This window comes from Alligator mississippiensis, chromosome 5, assembly GCF_030867095.1.
Source record: "Alligator mississippiensis isolate rAllMis1 chromosome 5, rAllMis1, whole genome shotgun sequence".
In the NCBI taxonomy this organism is placed as follows: domain Eukaryota; kingdom Metazoa; phylum Chordata; order Crocodylia; family Alligatoridae; genus Alligator; species Alligator mississippiensis.
This window is the reverse complement of record NC_081828.1, coordinates 146,687,058-146,707,668: the sequence shown is the minus strand read 5'-3', so window position 1 is coordinate 146,707,668 and position 20,611 is coordinate 146,687,058. Positions and strand designations below refer to the sequence as shown.

At 42.6% G+C, this 20,611-nt stretch overlaps 1 protein-coding gene across 4 annotated transcripts; it reads left to right on the top strand.

Moving 5' to 3' along the window:
- Positions 1-2: 2 nt before the first annotated feature.
- OXSM (3-oxoacyl-ACP synthase, mitochondrial) lies at positions 3-18,727 on the top strand. 4 transcript variants are annotated; one of them, XM_019498018.2, is made up of 4 exons: positions 3-92; positions 1,890-2,022; positions 7,576-8,594; positions 15,014-18,727. In XM_019498018.2, exons 3-4 carry the CDS (start codon positions 7,609-7,611, stop codon positions 15,414-15,416), a joined length of 1,389 nt encoding a protein of 462 aa, XP_019353563.1. In that variant the 5' UTR covers positions 3-92; positions 1,890-2,022; positions 7,576-7,608; the 3' UTR covers positions 15,417-18,727. The 4 variants fall into 4 exon arrangements, with proteins under 4 accessions (XP_019353563.1, XP_019353562.1, XP_006264341.2 ...); XM_006264279.4 differs by lacking the exon at positions 1,890-2,022 and adding an exon at positions 2,090-2,165 and having other exon boundaries at positions 7-92; XM_014603242.3 differs by lacking the exon at positions 1,890-2,022 and adding an exon at positions 2,094-2,165 and having other exon boundaries at positions 19-92.
- Positions 18,728-20,611: the final 1,884 nt, after the last annotated feature.

Sequence of the window (20,611 nt, the reverse complement as noted above, 5' to 3'; positions counted from 1 at the left end):
TGCTTTCCTCCCCTCACCCGCGAGCAGACGCTTTTTAACACGCGCCCGCCCCAAATCTGGAAGGCTCTGAAGCAGCCGCTGGCACAGCGAAGGTGATGCGGGCGGACGCGTTTTGTCTCAGGAACTTTATTGACCTGATGCAGGCGGACTCCGGGGCTGCCGCTTCTCCCTTCCTGGTCTGTGCCAGCGGGGGGGGAGGAGAAGGAGCTGCTGCTGAGGACACAGGGGACGGTTCTGCCATACGGCACGGGCCGAGTTTAGCTCGGTCGATACTATTGAGCATGCGCAGTAGTAACCGCGAAGCCGCTGCCCTCAGCCCTTGTTCCCGGAACCGGGGTTGAGGATTAAAGGGCCAGGTTCCATTTTTTTTCGCCCAGCCTGGCGCTGCAGCTGGTGTCAGTGCACACTCTTCCCTACTGCGTTGGTGGGGAGGAGGCCTGGGGAAATGACAGGTCCAGAATTGCTTGGATGAGGCAAGTGGGTGAATGATTTCAGGTGTATGAATTTTCATTTCTACCTAGGAGAATTTTTACGATCTTTGCAGTCTCTCCTATGCCTGATGAAGGGTGCCCAAAAGCTTGCAAATAAAGATTTTTTTTTTTTCCAAACATCTAGTTGGTCCAATAAAAGATATCACCTCTGCCACAAATTTTGCTTGCTAGTATTAGGCTACACCAGGAAGCTGAGGACTGGGCCTCTTCCCAGCCATTCTGCATTCTCATCCTGCCCCAGGCTGCACGTCCGGGGCCTTTACAAACCAGGGGCAACAGCACTGCAATAGCATGGGTATTGTTAAACGTAAGGAGTGGGATGTCATAGGTTGGCCTGTGTTGCTCTAGCCAAATTACCGAGAGCTTTAGTCGGGCCTCCGTTGCCTTCAGTGACATCAGACTGACCATCCCTAGTTATGTCAGGGAGGTGACCTGCAGTAGGGAAATCTGTTGTTAACACAAGGTATGTGTCTGATCATGTGTTCGAGAAAAGGCATTCAAGAAATATACACGGGTATAGGTTGTAGTCATGTTGGTCAAAGGACATAGGAAGGCAAGGTTCTTTGGGTGAATCTGATATCGTTTATTAGACCAACTAATAAAAGATTCACCCAAAGAACCTTGTCTTCAAGAAATATAAGCATTCAAGAAAAGGCTAACAGCAAAATAACTTTTTTTCCCCTCAATAATAAGGTGACAACATGGCTACTTGCAGAGGGTAGGCTGGCCAACTAGGCCACTAATTAGCTAGCACAGAAAATGGATCTCAAAAAAAAAAAAATTACGTCGGTGCCTGTGGATTTAAGTGCCTAGCTGTTGGCTTGGGCAACTTGCTTAAAGCGACACAGTGAATTAATGGTAGATACAAGTGAAACTTGTTCTGTGCCCTATGTAAACAAAATCTTCTCAGGGCGTATGAAAAATAGGAAACAATTCTATTCTCCACTTATGTTTATGTGTATTGATAATCATAGAAGCACCTTCAAAGCTAACTGTTGAGCTATAGGGTGAAAAAAACCCAGTTGAGTAGAAGCAGTTTAATGGCCAAATTTAATGACAATTGTATGCGAGAGGCAAGGATTTATTAGGGTGATGCTGTCTTTTATTGGACCAACTACGTGATTGGGATATAGTTAGAAAAGCTTTTGAATGCAAGGCATTCTTCCCTGGATCTGACAAATGTAGTCATTTTTTTCTTTCAGTGCTCTCATAAGGATACAGAAGATATTTAAGGGCACAAAAGATATTTCTCTTCTTATCCAGATTAGAAATACATAAGCTGTAATATAATTCAAACGTATGCTCCAGTTGCACCATAGCATATGATGGTATCACAACCAGCATCTCCATAGTTGCATTTTTTTCACATAAAACAAGGATTCAATCTTTGTTTTGTAGGAAGAATATAGTGCCTTTTCCCCGAAGTTTGCAGCAATTTTTTGTGAGAAAACGGAATTTTCTGAGAATTTTCAATGTAACCCATTGATTTTAATTAAATCATTGATTAGAAACTCCTAATACACTTACCTTGGTGAGTCTCATCCCTATTTTTTACTGTTTTTATACCTATAAATGTGCTTTATGCTCCTGATATTCAGGTAGGCTGAGCACCTGTGGCTTCACTTGACTTCACGTGGAGTCAGAGACACTCAGCACTGAAAATTAGACACTCGGGTATGTAATATGTAAGATGAAGGTGTTTCTGTTCTGTTGTACCTACTTGGTATGGTCTTGCTTTCTTTCTTTTTACAGCAAGGTTGAAGCTGTACTTGCTTTTCTGATACATTACCATCCTATAAAGCCTTGCACTTCTCTTACAAACTGAAAATATATATTTTTTTGCATTTTACCTAAAACGAATCTTAGCAATTTTTACCATGCTAGGACAGATTTTTCCTGTTTTATAACCATTATATAAACTATGCAAACATACTAACTCCTCCCCAGTAATTCTCATTGTTGCTTCCCACTAAGAAATATGGCTAATACCAGTGCTTCATCTAATGTTTACTTCTATTTGTGCTTTCATACAACACCTTAGGTAGTTTATGACTTCATCTATGTTAATCTTTAATGATATTTTTACTTTTGTGCATGAGAATTCAATTGACTACTTGAGCTGTGGTTTTAGATCCTCTTGTGGTCAAGATGACCATAAAATATGGTCACTTTGCAAACAGTTACTGAAAAGTCTCCACACACAGCATGCCTGACAATTAAATGTATTCACTTCTATGGAAGGCAGCTTGGATTGATTTAAATTAAATTTAAAGTAATTAATATTCCTAAGTTTAATCAACAAGCAGGGACCTTTGTTTTAAATAATCAAAGTTAATTTGATTTAGTATTTGTAACTTCTAATTGTTTTCTTAAGAAGGACCGATTGCTATTGCTTGGTAATAGAAGTGCACTGATACATTGGTCCGATATCGGATTGGTACTGACATAAAGAAAATTGGCTGTTCTGTATTGAAAATTGGCCTGATGGGGCCGATAATTTGGCCAATAAGTTCCCGTGCTCCATGCAGCCTCAGTACAGCACTCAGGCAGCAAGGAGCGGAGCCTAGCAGCGTGGAGAACTGCCTCCAGCTGGTAAGTCCGTTGTGGTGGAAGGGGAATGAGGGGGCAGATCAATGCCCCCCACAGTGAGGGACGGGGCAGGGGCAGGCGCTGCCCAACCGAGGTGGGGTGGGCATGGGATGGAGCCATGTCTCATGGAGGAGGGTGGCTCCTGCCACTGCTTGCACCCTGGGAGGGCACAGGGGAGGTGTATACCCCCAGATCTGAGGGCTGCAGCTGGAGCTGCATGGGGTTCTTCTTGTTGGGGGCTGGGCTTGGAGCGGGCACTGGGAGGTGGCTTTTATTTAATTGCAGCTGCACTCCCAGCGCCACAGCCACAACCGACCCAGTGCAGCCCCAGCTCTTCCCGGCATGTGGATGGAGGCTGAAATTTGAGGTGGCTGCACCTGCCTCCCAGTGCTGCCGGGGCCTGCTCCAAGCCCAGCTCCCACTGAGAAGAGCCCTGCGCGGCTCTGGCTCCAGTCTGCAGCTGCAGCCCGCCCCACCTCACCCCGTGCAGATCTGGGGGCACATGCCCCTCGTGCCCTCCTGGGGTGCAAGCAGTGGTGGGAGCCATCCCCCCACAAGCTGCAGCTTTATCCCATGCCTTCCCTGCCCCAGCCCCTGCCCCCTCCCTCACTGCAGGGGGGCATTGATTTACCCCCTCCCCTTCCACCACAACGGTCTTACAGACTGGAGGCAGCTGTATCGGAAATCAGGTCAGTATTAGCCAATATGCCTCCTTAAACATCAGGTATCGACACTGGCCCCCAAAATCTCTATCGGTACACTCCTACTTGATAACCATTACAAGTTGTTGCTTTAAAAATGAAAATACCATTAACGCCTACATACTAAACCAACAATTTTTTTTATGCTGGTGTGGAAAAAAAAAAAAGAGACAGATAATACATATCTCTAAGCTAGGTGACTTCACTCAGTCTTGTGGAGAACTGCCTTTAAAAGAACTGGAGGGGAAACTAATGTTACAAGTTACACTAGTTTGGGTTTCATTTGTTTCTTCCATCTTGGTGTTGCTGTTTTGTTAAAAGCAAATGAGCCATCCACTCTTCCCAGCCCTGAGGATAATAGCTACCTACTGTATGCAGTAGCCCTGGAGATAGCTGATGTAAATTACACTGCAGTATGTGCTGCCGGTCCAGGACCTAAACTTTGTACTTTTTGCTAACCAGAAGGATGTTATAGTAATACATGTTTATTTAAGCAGTTATATAGCTTGAAACATGCTTATTCTGAATCACATTTTGTTGCATTTTTTGACTATTTTTATTAGATTATTTGCTGTTTAGGTGGCAATTGAGAATAAATTCAAAAGCAGAGTTGAAGCATTTAAAATATATATTTTAATGGATTATAAGTTCCTAAAATGTGTTGGATACATAAACTTACTTTAAATATGTTTTTCCAAGTAATTTACTAAATAGAGACAGTATTACCTATGATTAGGGAATTGAACCAAGAGTTACTTTTTACCATGGCTTTCAGGGTTTTAGAACTAATAGTTCTCATTCTGAGATGTGCCACTTTTATTAACCATATATGGTAGAAGAAGGAAATATGCTTTTCTGCTCATTCAAATCATAATCAGCTTCTCTGTTTTGAATGACTTTGTCACGGCAGGGTCCTCCAGGAGGGCCGTGATCTCCTCGAGGTCCCTCGCTCCGTGTCAAGGTCGGCCCAAGGCACCGTCTTATTCTCACCCGCCACGTCTTTGATGTTTGTCTATAGTTGGGAGGCTGCCTTACTCTTCCTTGGGCACGGCTACTCGGGACCTCTGTCCCCGTGTGTTCCTGGACCCCCTGGGGTCTCCTAGTGTAATAGGTGCTCCCCAGGCACCCTAGCCTTATGGGCTATGCGTGGCTCCAACCACCCTTAATACCACGCCCCAAGCCTCATTGATGGGAAAGACATTGTCCTGTCACAATGCACCTACGCCCACTCTTGGGCCTTCTCTACAATACGCTAGTCCCCTCTGGGATGTCCCCTCGAGCCGCCGGTCTTTTAGGCCCACCGCACCACTACTCGCTCTAGTACAGGCTCACCGCGCTGCTTCTCCCCGTCCTCTCGGGGGAGACCGCAGCACCTTGCCCTTTTCTGGGGTACAGTACTGCTAACCCTTTCTGTCTGGGTCCACCGCAGCACCCTTCCCCTGTCCTGGGTTTTCCGCGGTGCTAGCCTGTTACCTGACTCCTCAATATTGCCTCTCTTGGACTCCTCAATAATCGCCCCGCTCTAGGGCTCCTCAGTAATCACCCCTCCCTGGGGCTGGGGTCTATGCACCCCGCAAGTGATGCCCTTGCTGGCATCTGCTGCGCCCATCCTGGGCTTTCTAATATGGCACTCCCCCTCTTTGGGGCTCGCCGTGCCCACCTCGGGCTCCCTGATAAAATTGCCCCTCTCTCTGGGGCTGGGGTCTACATACCCCGCACACAACCCGGGGTCTGTGTTCCCCGTCCGCAACCTACTGGTTGCGCTCCTCACTGCCAGTTGCACCTGCACTGGCACGTAAGCTGCGCCTTCACTGGCGCTGTGAGAATAATGCACCCTCCTGGCACTAGACTGCGCCCTCACTGGCGCTAGGGCACCCCACACTCTCTGGGGTCCCTATGAGGACACTGCACCCTCCTTGGGCGCTGGGGCCCCCACACTCCCATGGGGCCCTTTATGAGGCCTCCTCCAACCCCTACAGCCTCACCCAAGCCTCCAGTTGTAATACACACACTAACCAAACAAAACACAAGCCTCCTGGCTGTAACTTAACTCAAGGCTGCCTGGCTGCAACAACATAGCTCCTGCACCACAGAGCCACCATCCTTCAACCTGCTCAAGCAGTCCTCACATCTTAGCCCCAAGCTCCTGCCTCTCTGGGTGCTGGCAGAGAACTGCTAGCCTGGCCTCAGCCCTGGGCTTTATAAAGGCCAGGCCCTGTCCCCTTCTGGTCAGCTGATTCTTATCAGTTGCCCTGGCAACCTGCAGCTGTGCTCATTATCTCCGCTGGGGCTCCTTATGTACTGTCAGAGCTTCTCCTCTGGCAGCTTTCCCCTCTCTAGGAGCAGGAGCACCGAGGTGCCCTTCGACAGACTTAGACATGGAATTTAATGTAATTCCATTAACTGAAATGAAGAGCTGTATCTGTAGAAGAGGCTGCTGCCCCCTCCAGAAGTGGTTCAGTGCTATTGAAAAAAAAATTTGGTTCTATTTTCTTAGCCAGAGACTTCTGTTAGTTTTGTGGTTTAATTTTCTGCTTTGTGTTTTTCATTCAACTTAAAAATAATGAAGTATAGCAAGTTTATATCTTAACATTGGTTATTACAATTTCTGTAAGTATGTTTACTTACAGAGAGAAATAATTTAAGTCAAATCCATTTTTTTTAAATTACTTTTTAAATTGTATAACCTGATAAAATAATGTGTGTCCCATCAGTTGCTATACTGAATCGGAACATAATTCTGTAATGGGATTAATAACTCTCACTTTGAAAAGAACTGTATCTAACTTTATGTAATATTGGATTTTTGTACTTTTTCAGTATACCTTTATTAGAAGAATCTGGTATTGACATTGGTAGAGAATTATCTCTTAGACTGCTGGTCTGATCTAATTTAGCAGTTCATATTTTTTCTATGTTCCTGCCATTGCAGAGATATTTCTTTATACTGGGAAGTTCTTTAAGGTTTTATATATATATATATATATATATATATATATATATATATATATAAAAACCCCCATATATGATTTTTAAAAATCGAGGAAGAGTTTGCAAATTTACCAGTTAGATTTTTTTTTCCCCTTATTTGAGCAAATTTCATAAGATATTCCTGAGAATGATAAAAATGGGTCTCTGCTCTACTGTTTTCTTTACAGAATTATTTTTCTAAGTTAGTAGATTCCAACCTTTGGCCCATGGCCTATGGGCAACTTGCACTCCATTCAAGTTGTTTGTGTTCTACAAAAAGAAAAACAAATATTATTAACTGATCCATTGATTGTCTTACTATTAAGGTCATATTTTTACTGCCCATGAGAGTATACATTTCTGAGTACAACATGAGGAAAATTTGAGTGAAGGCACTTGTTTATTGATATTGCACTACAGCATTAAGACTTCATTGTACTAGACACAGTTCAAACACATTATGAGAGATATTGCCTGCCCTTGAAGAGCTTACACACAGACAGAGGGTAAGAGGAGAAATACAGTGGGACAGCAAAGTGTAATGACTTGCCCAGAATGTCACACCAGGTCAAGAGCAAAGCCAGGAACTGAATCCAATTCTTGTGACTTTATCAAGGACCCTATTCAGTAGAAACTACTGTTTCCTATACAGGTTGCGATGAAGGCCTATAACCATATAGCTGCAGTAGGATGTTTCTTGTCAGGCAGAGTTCATCCTTCTCTGCAGTTTAGAAAGCAAACAGGTATTTAAAAGGTAAATCTGAATTGTAATCTGCTTTAGACCTTTCACATTAGATACTTTATTGGTGCCTTTTTTGTTGCAGGAATGAACTGCAGGTAATCCTGGCCTCTCCACCATGTTTTTGCAGCGTTCACAAGGTTTACTGAAACTTGCAAGTCTTCATCTTCGGACCCCCCAACTAAATCAGTGTTTAACATATAATAGAAAGAGTATTAGCACCAAATCGCTTTCTAAATGTCGAAGGCGAGTAGTTATCACAGGTATTGGCTTAGTATCTCCTCTTGGTGTTGGGACACAATTCGTATGGAACCGCCTTCTCCAAGGAGACAGTGGAATTGTTTCTCTAAATGGAGAAGAATATACAAATGTTCCATGTAAAGTGGCAGCATGTGTGCCAAGGGGAAATGGTGAGGGTCAGTTTAATGAAGAATTATTTTTGTCAAAATCAGAGATCAAATCCATGTCTTCTGCCACTATCATGGCCATTAGTGCTGCAGAGCTAGCAATAAAAGACTCCGGTTGGCATCCACAGTCTGAACTGGACCGCTTCACTGCTGGTGTGGCTGTTGGAATGGGAATGGTTCCACTAGAAGAGATTTTCAATACAGCCTTGACATTTAAGACAAAGGGATATAGCAAAGTCAGCCCATTCTTTGTCCCTAAGATCCTGGTCAATATGGCAGCAGGTCAGATCAGTATTAGACACCAACTAAAAGGGCCCAATCATGCTGTATCAACTGCTTGCACTACAGGAGCACATGCTGTTGGAGATTCCTTTAGATTTATAACTTATGGTGATGCTGATGTGATGCTGGCTGGAGGAACAGAGGCTTGTATAAGTTCATTGTCTTTGGCTGGATTTGCCAGAGCCCGGGCCCTCAGCACTAATTTTAACTCAAGCCCTATGCTGGCATGCCGACCATTTGATTCACAGAGAGAAGGATTTGTAATGGGAGAAGGTGCAGCTGTGTTGGTGTTGGAAGAATATGACCATGCTGTACAAAGAGGAGCAAGGGTCTATGCAGAAATTTTAGGCTACGGACTCTCTGGTGATGCTTGCCACATAACAGCCCCTGATCCAAATGGAGATGGTGCTTTCAGGTAAGAACCTGTAGATTTACAGATAAATTATTAAGATGTTATTTTCTGTTAATCAGCATTTTACAACAGTATCTAGAGAAACATTGTGCACCTCTCATATATAGCATTCATATTAGGGCTGTGCGAAGCTTCGGTAGCCAGTTTGATTAGGAGGAGATTTGGCCTGATTCAACGGCCGAATCTCTGAATCTGAATCAAATTGGGAGACCAATTAAAAGGTACAAATCGAATCAGAAGCTTCTGAATCAATTTGGAAAAGATTTGGCACTGCTTCAGAGATTCGGCCGTAGATTAAACAGCGCCCGCATCCCATGCCCCCTGCCCTGATTAGGCAAGTGGCAGGCTATGAATTAGGTGGCAGTGCTGGAAGCGGGAGCTATACCCTGCTGCCATTTGCCCCCTTCCGCCCTGCATCGCGCCCTGCCCCCGGCCTTGGCTGGGCAAGCGGCAGCAGGGCATAGCCCCCGCGCCCAGCACTGTTGTGCCCCCCATCCCCCTCCCTGAGTCCCGTGGCCCCCCTCCCCAGCTGGGCAGCACATCCCAGCCCCAATCCCTTCCCCCCTCCCCCATGCCCCTTCCCTTCTCCCTCCGCCCACCACAACAGACTTACCAGCTGGAGGCAGCTATGTCCAGCGTGGTGAGGACTGCTGCCTGTTTAGTCTATGGCTGAATCTCCAAAGCGGTGCCGAATCTTTGGATGCAATTCGGCCAAATCGAATCAGGATAGTGATTCGAATCTCCTAATCAAATCACTGTCCTTCCAAATCAGTTGAATCTGAATTCAAAGCGAATACTTGCCGCTTCGCACATGCCTAATTCATGTGTATTTTATCTGATGTGTAAGTGATAAACAAGCCTACAGGTTTCCAAAAGTTTGAGAAATCAACCTGAATGATGAAAGATTTTTTTTTAAGGCTGTATCCTCTTTTTCTTTCTTTATGGTGTAATAGGTAAGTAGATGCTCTTTAGAATTAGCCTCTCAATAAAGGGTAATGAAAGGGCTATTCCATATTAGAATATTTCACATGTACTTTTGATATATACATATTCACACAAATAACTCTCAGCAGCTTGTTAAAGGTTATCATATTACAGTTTTTTTAACCTCATTCACCCTGTGCCTATAGACAGGAGCTACAGTAAAGTACAAAAGCAGTTTTGTATCAAAATACAAAAGCTGTAAGTTGTCATATAGAAATACCTCTTAGTACACAGACAACTCTTACACAGAATGCAGGGATTGTATAGCAGTTGGAGGATCTCAAGTTCCCAAAATATTTTCTTTAGATATTGTCAGCAGGAAGAGTAAGAACTCCATGTAAAAGATCTAAGACCTTGATTGAGAAAGATATCTAGACACATGCCTGCAGTAAAGCACGTGCTTCAAGTAGATATGTCCAATACCCTACTCAGCTGTGATCTGAATACACACTCAGGCTTTGGATGTTGGATAAGAAACAAACATTGCATTTAGACAGCAGGAAAGTGCTTTTAATTTGCACTGATATACTGAAAAATCAATTTTATATACAGCTGTAATATTCACATTATAGACTGACTAGATAACTTTTTAAAAATAATGGGATAGTTACATTTTCAGCAGGCCAACCTCAGCATTTTCCTTGTCACAAAAGGCTAAACAACATGCTGATTTTTTGGTCCCATTCTTTTATATTTATATCTATGGATATGAAAGTGCTCTATTTTCTCACCTATGACATGTATCTTCTCTTTCCCATTCCTCCCAAAAAACAGCCCTCCAAATTGGGGTGCATGTTTTAAGTGAGGAAGCTGTTTTCTTTGTAAAAAGAGCACTCCTGGAGACAACATCCATGACATGCAGCTGTCAGGATGGCTGCTGTTGTATACACTCAATAAGCTAAAGGGGCAGTGTCATGTGTTAACCTTCTCACGGCTGTACTTACTGGCTGAGCTTTTGCCTGAAGCAACAAGTGATCTTTTGAAGAGGCTTGTGATATGGAAACAGCACTTTATTTACCGAACCTTTTTTTGAAGAAGTACTTCCAGTAAAGAAACTAACAGTCTTACAATTGCCCTTTGCAAAGGCCTAGGACATAACCTGGTGTGGCTTAGAGTTAAGTCCTGGAAACAGTTTCCAGGAAGCCTGGTATTGCAGGTGACAGTCTGTCACACCAGAAAGTTCCTGATGCCATGCTTCTGTGTTGCCAGGAGGACTCAATCTATAGCATATGGTCAGCCATGATTTTGAAAAAAAAAAATTCTTATGTTTTGCCTTTCAAAAACATTGTGTGTTTTCTTTGGGGGTGTGTTGTATCTGAAAAAAATGTGGTACTCTACCTATTACTTAGAAAATTTTCATCTGTATTAATCTGCAGAAAACTGATTTTCACACAATTTGAAAACCTGTTACCCCCATTTACACTGTTTTAATGCTTTAGGTTTATAAAATGAACATTGTGTAAATGCTGCATAATTGATTTGATCTCATTTAAACCTGTTATCTGTTTAAGCATATAAGCCATCTGAGAGCTTTGCATGGATTAACTAAATAGCATTGCTGAAGAACACAGGGAGAATTTTCTAGCTTTCATAGCTTTACTATAGTAAGTTAAAGGTTCAGCATGTGTAAAAGTCAAGAAGTTTAAAGTATTGGTTTTCAAAACAACCCCTTTTGTGTGTATATATAACATAGATACAACCATACCAGGCAGTCCAAAAAATAAAGCAAGTAGAACACCACAAGAAGGCGGGCTGAATGAGAAGTGATATGGATGAGAGAGACTCCTAATCATAGCTAAACCTAAATGTCCATTATCTGTACCTTCTTAGAAAGTGCTAGTGTGAGTCAGTCCACTGTGCTGACTTTGGTGGAATGATACTATAGGTATAATCTATGGTTAATTAATTTCTCCTCTTTTTATATGATGTGCCTTCCTTTGTAAATGATTTTTGCCCTGGCAGGGGAATGTACTAAATGATTTAATTTTTGAGTTGTTCTCCATGTGTGCATTCAATAACAAATGTCAGTATATTAAGTATACAGCTGCTGCATAGTTTTGTAAGGCTCAGTCCACATTTCAGCTTGATTATGTATTTAATGTAGAAGAATAATTTACCAGATTTCTTCTTATAACACTTAGTTTGTAATTAATTGCTTTGCTAATCTGGGAAATGTATTGTTCTATATTTCATTGTTAATCTCAGTTTCTCCCTAGCTGCAGATTTTTTTTTCCATCCTTGTTAGTTCTTTGCAACACAGTTTTCATATGTACATCTTAACATTGTAGAAATGTAGTAATTCAATTTGCAGTGAGAAATGGTTAACAATTAATCTCAGTGTCTCCCAAACTACAAATATTTTTACTTCTGGGATAACTGTTTACAAATGTATTATCAATTTTTCATACATATAATTGTAACAAGAAATTCAGTGGGAAATAGATCATTTTGTATTAAATGTTATTTAATTGTTTATTGTGATACATTTTTATTAACTTTACAAATGAAAAGGGACCTCCATGGATCAGTAATATCTATAGTTTGTGGGTCCGTTCATTGTATCTCCCTTTTCTCACCTGTGAAATATTTTTTTGCAGTGTTAGTGAGCAACCACACTAGGCTTCCCAGGACTGTCATTAATTTTAGAGCTATATTATGGAGTTCCTCCGGAGTCCCTCAAGTATAAATTTATCCCAAACTTGGAAAATTGGTCCTGAGTGGTCAGTCCTTTAAACATTCCTGTGGTGCCAGGTAGACTCCTTCTGGTTCCAGAGTTCTGTACTCAGTCTCGGAACTGTGAAGGGCCTGGGATTGTGTTCTAGATTTTGGTACCCCACAGCTGATCACTTTATCTACTATAAACTATAATTCAATCAATATATTCTACACGGTATAACAATAAAGGAGGATAGCATTAGATTACTAATAGAGGACAGGATTAGGTTTCAAAATGACGTTGATAAACTAGAAAAAATGGTTTGAATTTAATTAAATTTAAGAAGAAGTGCAAAGTCAACTGCCTGAATACAAATTGGAAGATGACTGACTCTGCTACAGCACTGTGGAAAAAGACTTGGGGGTTATAGTGGACTACGAGGTGAATATGAATCAACAAAGTGTCCTCATAAAAAAAACAAATAGTATACTGAGTTGTGGTAACCAGAGCACTGCCTGCAAATCAAGGGAAGTGATTCTTTTGCTCTGTTCAGCACTGGTGAGGTCTCAACTGAAATACAGGTTACCCTCGCTTTATGCTGTACTTGCATTCCTGGGAAAGGGTGCATAACTCGAATTCACATAAAGGGAACCCACTTTACAATGTAACAAATAGGGATATGTTTCCAAGAACTTGACTGTACTGACCCCCAGACCCATTTGTACCACTTTTACAAGACAATTTTGCTACCTACCAAAAGCAGACAGTACACACAAGTAGGGGTGTACCGATCAAGATTTTTGGGACTGATACCGATAGCCGATATTTAAGGAGGTATATTGGCCGATACTAATCTGATTTCTAGTACAGCTGCCTCCAGCTGGTAGGTCTGTTGTGGTGGAAGGAGCATAGGAGAGGAATGATCAATGCCCCCCATGTTGAGAGGCAGTGGGAGGCGCTACCCAGGCGGGGCTGGGTGGAGCCACGGTTTGTGGTTGGTGGCAACTCCCACCTCTGCTTGCACCCTTGGAGGGTGGAGGGAGGGGCCATGTGTCCCCCAGATCTGCGCTGGGTGGGGCAGGGTGGGCTGCAGCCAGGGCTGCACGGGGCTTCTCTTGGCAGTGCCTGGGCTCATAGCAGGCACCAGTGGCTCTGGGAGGATGCTGCATACACCTCAAATTTTGCCACAGCTCCACTCCCAGTGCCACCACCACCAGCCACTCAGCACAGGCTCGGATCAACGCCTTGCTTCCACCCACATGCCGGGAAGAGCCGGGGTTGCTCTTGGAAGCTGGCGGTGGCAGTGCTGGGAGCAGAGCTGTGGTGAAATTTGGGGTAGATGCAGCATCCTCCCAGTGCCACCAGCACCCGGTCTGAGCCCTGCCCCTGCCAAGAGGAACCCAGCACAGCCCTGGCTGCAGCCCACCTGCTCGCCCTGTGCAGATCCGGGGGGGCACATGCTCCCTACCCCCACCCTCCCATGGTGCAAGCAGTGGCAGGAGCTGTTGTCCCCCACCCAGCTGGGCAGCAGCTGCCCCTGCCCCTTCCCTCATTGTAGGTGGCATTGATCTGCTCCCCCTGCCACGCCCCTTACCTCCCCCCTCCCCTTCCACCACAGTGGACTTACCAACTGGAGGCAGCTCTCCATGCTGCTGGCTCTGCTCCTCACTGCCTGAGTGGTGCGCTGCAGCTGCATGCAGCACGGGCATTTATTGGCCAAATTATCAGCCCTTTTGGGCCAATATCTGATACAGCCACTTTGCTTTATATCAGTACCAATCTAATATCGGACTGATGTATTGGTGCACTTCTACACACAAGCACAGGGCACTATCATAATGGGGATGGCAACTACAGAAACATGTGTTGCAGACAACAAGCGAGGAGCACAGATCTGCACAGGAGACTATATGTTGGTGTGTGTCACTCCCACAATGCACCGCATAAAGCAGCTGACTGGGCTTCCACCATACCAATCGCATAAGAGTTCACTTACCTTGCATATAACGAATTTTTGATATAAAAAGGGTCATCCTATAAGAGCAAATTCACACGTACAGAGCCTGCATAGAGCGAGGGGAACCTGTACTGTATTTTGGACACTGAATTCCAAGAAAGGCATATTGGAAAGAGTCCAGCAAACAGCAACCAGAATGATTACATGGCTTGGAAACATAATTTATGAAACAAGGTTGGAAGAACTAGAGTTATTTAGTCTGGAGAGAAGAAGACTGAGGAGGAATTTGATAGCAGTCTTGAAATATCTGAAGGAAAGAAGTTGGTGATAGATTATTTTCTGTGGTCCTAGAGAACAAAACAAGTAATAATAATCTTAAATTGTTGCAAGGGAAATTTTTGATCATATATTAGAAAGAACTTCCTTGTGATGGTGGCTAGGCATAATATCAGTTTACCTAGAGCGATTGTAGACTCCAGCTCCTTAAAAGTTTGTAAGACCAGGTCGGATGGAATGGTGTAGACAGGAATGATCCCACCTTAGGCAGGGAGTTGGACTAGTTGACCTTCATGAGGTTCCTTCCAGCTCTAGTTTCCTATGATTCCATGAAAGATGACCAAGGTCTAAATAAATATAATGTTCTTGCATTTCTGATGATAAAGTATATGGGCCTGTTTCTCCTTTGCCTTTCACCGTGTATGATTATAGTTGTACAAAGTTTGTGCCTTTATTCTGCATCCTGATTTCAGGTCATCCTGTACAGATGTTTGTGAACAACTCCAAAGGCAGTGGGAAATCAGGCTCTCTCTCTCTCTCTTTCCTTAGATGTATGTCTGCAGCAATAAAAGATTCTGGAATAAGTCCTGAAGAAGTAACGTATGTCAATGCGCATGCCACTTCTACGCCACTAGGAGATGCTGCTGAGAATCAAGCTATCAAGAGACTTTTTAAAGAGCATGCATATAATCTTGCAGTTTCCTCAACAAAGGGAGCGACAGGACATCTCTTAGGGGCTGCAGGAGCAATAGAAGCAGGTTTTACTGCACTATCCTGTTACCATGGAATTTTACCACCAACTCTAAACCTGCATAACACAGAGCCAGAATTTGACCTCAATTATGTTCCACTAACAGCCCAAGAGTGGAAAAGTGCAAAACGACGCATTGCTCTCACTAACTCATTTGGCTTTGGTGGTACTAATGCAACCTTGTGCTTTAGTAATATTTAGTTTAAAATGTGTATAATTACTATTCATTTAGATTGGTGCATCACCTGAAAAATTATTTGCAATGATGCATAACTTGTTGTCCCACAGCATTTTTACACAAACCAGAACACTTTTTATTTGCTCACATTTGAGACTCCTTCCTTCACCCCTCATTCCCTCTGATACTTACCAGGTTATATTACAGAGTGCAGGAGAAAGCATAAAATCATATTTTCAATAAGCAATACTTAATGTTGTGTGGTTCCTGGACTGTGCTATGTGTCTGCAGTTCATACTCACTTTGCTGGGAATTCAGGATGCTCAGCACTTGAGAGGATTCAGCACTCATTGTTTAATTGGTCTGTTCTTTCCCTTACAGTATTATTAGTCTTATTTCAGTTTAAATGTAACCTTTGAAATAACAAATTCATCACTTCAGCAATGCTCTCTCTAAAAATAGTTTTAAATTCTCTAAAATACTTTATTACAAATAAGTCTACAAAAGTATATGCCAAAATTTAAAAAAGCTTCCATTTTTCCCCCAGTAAGCTCAGAAATATAAAATGTTTTTTTAAATGGAATTGTTCTCCAAATCATTTTCAAAGTTTGTCCCAATTAGATGGGGAAAAAAAACAGTTTTCAGGTAGTGAGAGACAGCTACAGGGTGTTGAGGCTTAGGCTTTTGTTTGCATCAAAGCTAAATCTTTTTACAACATGAAAATAGTAACTCAGTTGAAATGACTTTTCCCCTAAAGGCTATTAGTGTACAGAGATATATTTTAATTTAAAGGGTGGGTTATTCTGTCACTTGCTTGTTTCTTCCTTGAATATGTTGGTAACCATGATTTTATTTCACACTGCGATAGATAGTATTTAAATAAATATATACAAATTCCCCTGCTGTGTGTACAATGAAAGCATTCCAGTCTTTTGCAGTGTGTGACAGCCTAGAAGTAAAGCTTAGCCATGTTTTAAATTTTCCAGAATAAATGAAATTCAAAGAATAATTAGCATACAATATAAAAACAAATTTATGTTAAAAGATTACATTTAATAATCTCTCTTATTGCATGATCTCATCCTGCAATGTGCCTTTGTCTTTGAAATCCATGAATGTTGAATGTGTACGGTATGATAACTGTTATAGAATCATGGGGCATGCAGGGACTATTAACTTGATGTTTTTGTTAGTGATTATATTTCTGGTTTAGTAATCTAAAATAATATTTCCTACTGGGTTTAGAGACAGTGAAGGTCATTAATACAAATCTCCAGCAGTGAAATAAGCGGGGAAAATGTCTCCTGAATTTTCATTCTATACCTCTCCCAGGAAATTTTTTTACATGATTCTAAGGCTAAGTACAGACAGTCAAAAATCCTGAGGCTGATTCAATTCAATCTTTGCAGATTAGTCTAAACTGTAGACTAAATCAATAAGCAAGTGAACAGTTATTCTCTTTTGATTCTGGAAATGCAGCCACATGCCCACAGTGGCCCAGGCCAGAAGCCGGGGGGTGCTAGAGCATGCTTCCCTGTTCAGCTGGAGCATACAGCTTGGGCCAAGGCTAGCTCACCCATCCTATGAGTGGGGCGGGGGGCGTTGCTGGGTTCTAGGAGACTGAGAGTTAACTTGAATCTGGAGGGGATCTGGGACAGAAGTTTAATAAACCAGTTTAAACTAAATCAATTAAGTCTGATACTACATCCATCCAGGTTTATCTTGAACTGGTTTGGGCCTTTTTGAGAGTGGTTTATGTGCACTGAACTTCTGTTGTGTTACAGACAGCTTTGAAAGGTTTCCAGTCACTTATACCAGTTTGTGTGTCACTTCTGTTCCTAGCCTAGATTACTATAATGACAAATAACACAAACTAAGTAAAATGACAGTCCTGGCTTGGGGTGAGTCTCAGTCTATGGCAAGTATAAGATTGTTACCAACCTGCTGGGGTTGCCATGTGGATGATGGGTGACTGCCTTGTGGGTTAAATATATTTGTAAGTTCTTCAGTGTGTTTGAGGAATACACTTTTTATCTGAATTTTTTTGTTCTCAATGTAGAGTACTTTGCTTTATAAAAACGGATGTACCCTGTCCTTGTGTCTGAGAGCTGTGCTGCAGATTTGAACTGGAGTTAGATTTGCTGAGGTGTTTATAATGCATGGCGGGGGGCTGCAGCCTCAAGACCTCAATGGAGAGGATAACTGGTATCCCATCATATGAAAGGTGACAGCAGAAGAACAGAATCCTTATGTGGGTTGCCATGAAGGGGACCATGAAGGTGTCAGTAGCTACTGTCAGCTTGGAAAACTGAGGCACTCAGTACCTTGTGATTTAGGGTGTATGGAAAAGTTTTTATTTTCTAATAATAATTCAGATGTCTTGACAGTGTTGCATTAACTTCATAAGATGAGATACTTGATTCTTCAGAGGGAATCCATGGCAGGAAGCACCTGGTCTAGTCTCTGAGTGCTGCTATGCTAAGCAACCCTTCAAAGACAGACATCAGATGAAAATTTTCCATAATTACATAGAAGTGCATATGTGGGAGTAGTAACATGATGCAGCTCAATCAAATATGCATCTGTCTTGTGCAGATTTTTAAGCAGTCCAACATTGTACAAGTTGACTGTTGCCCATATTCATGTCATCTGTTTCATAAGAAGACATAAATAAAGATTCTTGAATCTGTTCCCATAATAGGTTACACATTTATTTTAATTTATGACATTTTACAGAAACTTAGCTGACATTTGGCAAATTATATAACTAATATATGAAAAGAGACAGAGCAACAGTTTAAAGAGGAATGCCTAGGTGGCAAATGAGCTGAAGCACAGAGTAGAAGTGACATTTTTAATAGGCCATCAATGCACAACACATGATGATGTGCCCAGACATGCTGTGAAGAAGACAACCTATCTGACATATGCCAACCTTACCTTAACATCTGTCCCAATCTAGCATACTGACAGAATTTATTTTGTTGTACTTAAACAGTAATAAAAATCCCATTACTTTTGTAGTTTTGTAGTCCCATTCCTTTTTGCCTAAACCAAGATTAGAAGCATGACATCGTAAGATGAAAAGCTATTTTTTTTTTTAAGAGGAAATGCATCAAAATGAAAATATCGTATTGAAATAATATGCTGAGGTTATAGCTACTCGGTTATCTCTTACTTGGTTATATCATTCTGAGCTTATGGCTTCTGTGAACAGCTTTGTTCTGTTAAAATGAAATGCATGTATATGGTTTCAAGAAAATGTTTTCCTTTTTACCCTCACCTCTCATGTTATTATTAAAATACTTGAGCACCAAGACCTTTCAGAAAGCAAGATGGAATTGCACCTGACTTCATATATGGATATTACTTAATGAGTTAAGATATGATGTTAAATATTCTTACCTGGAGACAGAAAGGAACAGGTGGGCATTTCAGTGCTCTATAATACCATAGGAATTGCCTTGTTGTATGACATATGCCAACTGTCATACAGATATGCTATCTGTCTGGTAAAACAACTATCCAGAGCAATGTCCTGTAGCAGTGATTTTGGAAGGAGGTACAAGAAATCTTGCAGTTACCAGTTAAGGATAATAATTCCACAGAAGAAGTTTATTTCTACCTCACTGAATATTCGAGATTGACTAATGATCTAGAGTGTTAGGGTTAATATATTTCCCAAATCTCTCTTTTTGATGTATCATTACTGCAGTTCTGCATGGGCAATTTTTTATAAATGTCCAATCCTTTTTTTGAACCACAATGGATTTTTTGGCCTCTGGGATATAAGGGCTTTTAAGTGCACTGGAATAGTAACAACAGGCACTGAAAAAGAGAACTAGAAGTCGGGGTTTCCTGCTCCCAGCTCAGTACATTTGCCTGCCAATCTACAAGATATTTTTATTTTAGCACTTGCATAGTATTTTTCACATAGCAATCTCATGCATGCAGACACACACTGAAATGTTTCCAAACATAACAGGCCTGGAAACAGATAAAAAAATTATAGGGTTTCACTCCAAGACATACAGCTCCTGTCACACCTTTTGGCTGGAGCACATCAGTATCACCACAGCTGCATACAGAAATACTCTTCAGCCAGCAGGGCCGGCCCACAATTTTTTGGGGCCCCCTGGTCCATTAAAAAATCAAAATTGTGGTTAATTGCAGTATAAACTCACTGAAATAAAATAGTTGGGACCAGGCTGCATGCATGTGGGCTCTGCAGGGTTGGGGCAGCACATGATGGGGACACCTGGGTTCCCTCCCCAAGGCCAGGGCAGGAGTGGAGCTGGGAACTCCTCCTGCTCACCTGGAAAGGGGCTCCCTGCTACATCGAGCCCTTTAAACATGGCGCAGGCGGGGGGAGAGGGGGGCAAGCAGGGCGCATCCCCTTGGGTGTGGGGCTTCCTGCAGCTGCAGGTTCTGCAGGATAGGACAGGCCGGCCCTGTCAGCCAGGGGCTGCAACACTGGCCTGTGATGGTGTGTGGCTCCATTTCCCTCTCCCATCACAAAGTAGAGTGGTACTACTCTGCAGCCCACCAATCTCCCAGGGCTGTGGTTCTGCTTCTTTCCTCCCCTCTGATTTTATGGGGAGCAGAAAAGATGTCAGTGGATGTCAGAGTGCCATTGCCCTCTCTAAGCGCTAGAATGGAAGTCTGTAGCTCCTATGCTGTGGAACCAGAGAGGTATGCGAGGAGTAGGGGCTGCAGAGCTCCGGTGGTAGGGAGGGCATGGAGTCTCCTGGTTCCACTTATGGTCTGTCTTGCTCTCTCTTCCTCTTCTTCCATGGTGGGGGGAAGCAGAGAATTGTGGGATTCTGGAGGGTCCAGAGGTCTGTCATACTCCATAAGCATATACGCATCAAGAAACAAAATGCTTCTAAGGAGTTCTTCATTCAAACAGTTACTAGGCTGGAGAGCTTCAAAGGACACACCATTTATACAGCTTACCATTTGAAGCACTTCAAAGGTATTTAAAATGCTTCAAATGTGACTGCTGCCTGGACCTGGACAAAGGTCAAATAGTGGAACATGTTAAAGAGCTAGGAACAGAAGCTAGCTTCTGACTTCAGTTCCTCTGACCAGAGAAAAAGTAGTTAGCCATGTCATTGTGTCGTGTCCAGCTTTCTAGTCAGGGAAATACAGATCCTAATGAAAGTTGGATCAATTCTCACATCTAGTTATGCACAATGTCAACTTCAGATAAGTTCAT

Bases quoted from the DNA above. Each gene is read 5' to 3' on its own strand.
- OXSM (XM_019498018.2), top strand. From the start codon at position 7,609: ATGTTTTTGCAGCGTTCACAAGGTTTACTGAAACTTGCAAGTCTTCAT. The intron at 8,595-15,013 runs GTAAGAACCTGT...CTCTTTCCTTAG, and splicing joins AATGGAGATGGTGCTTTCAG to ATGTATGTCTGCAGCAATAA.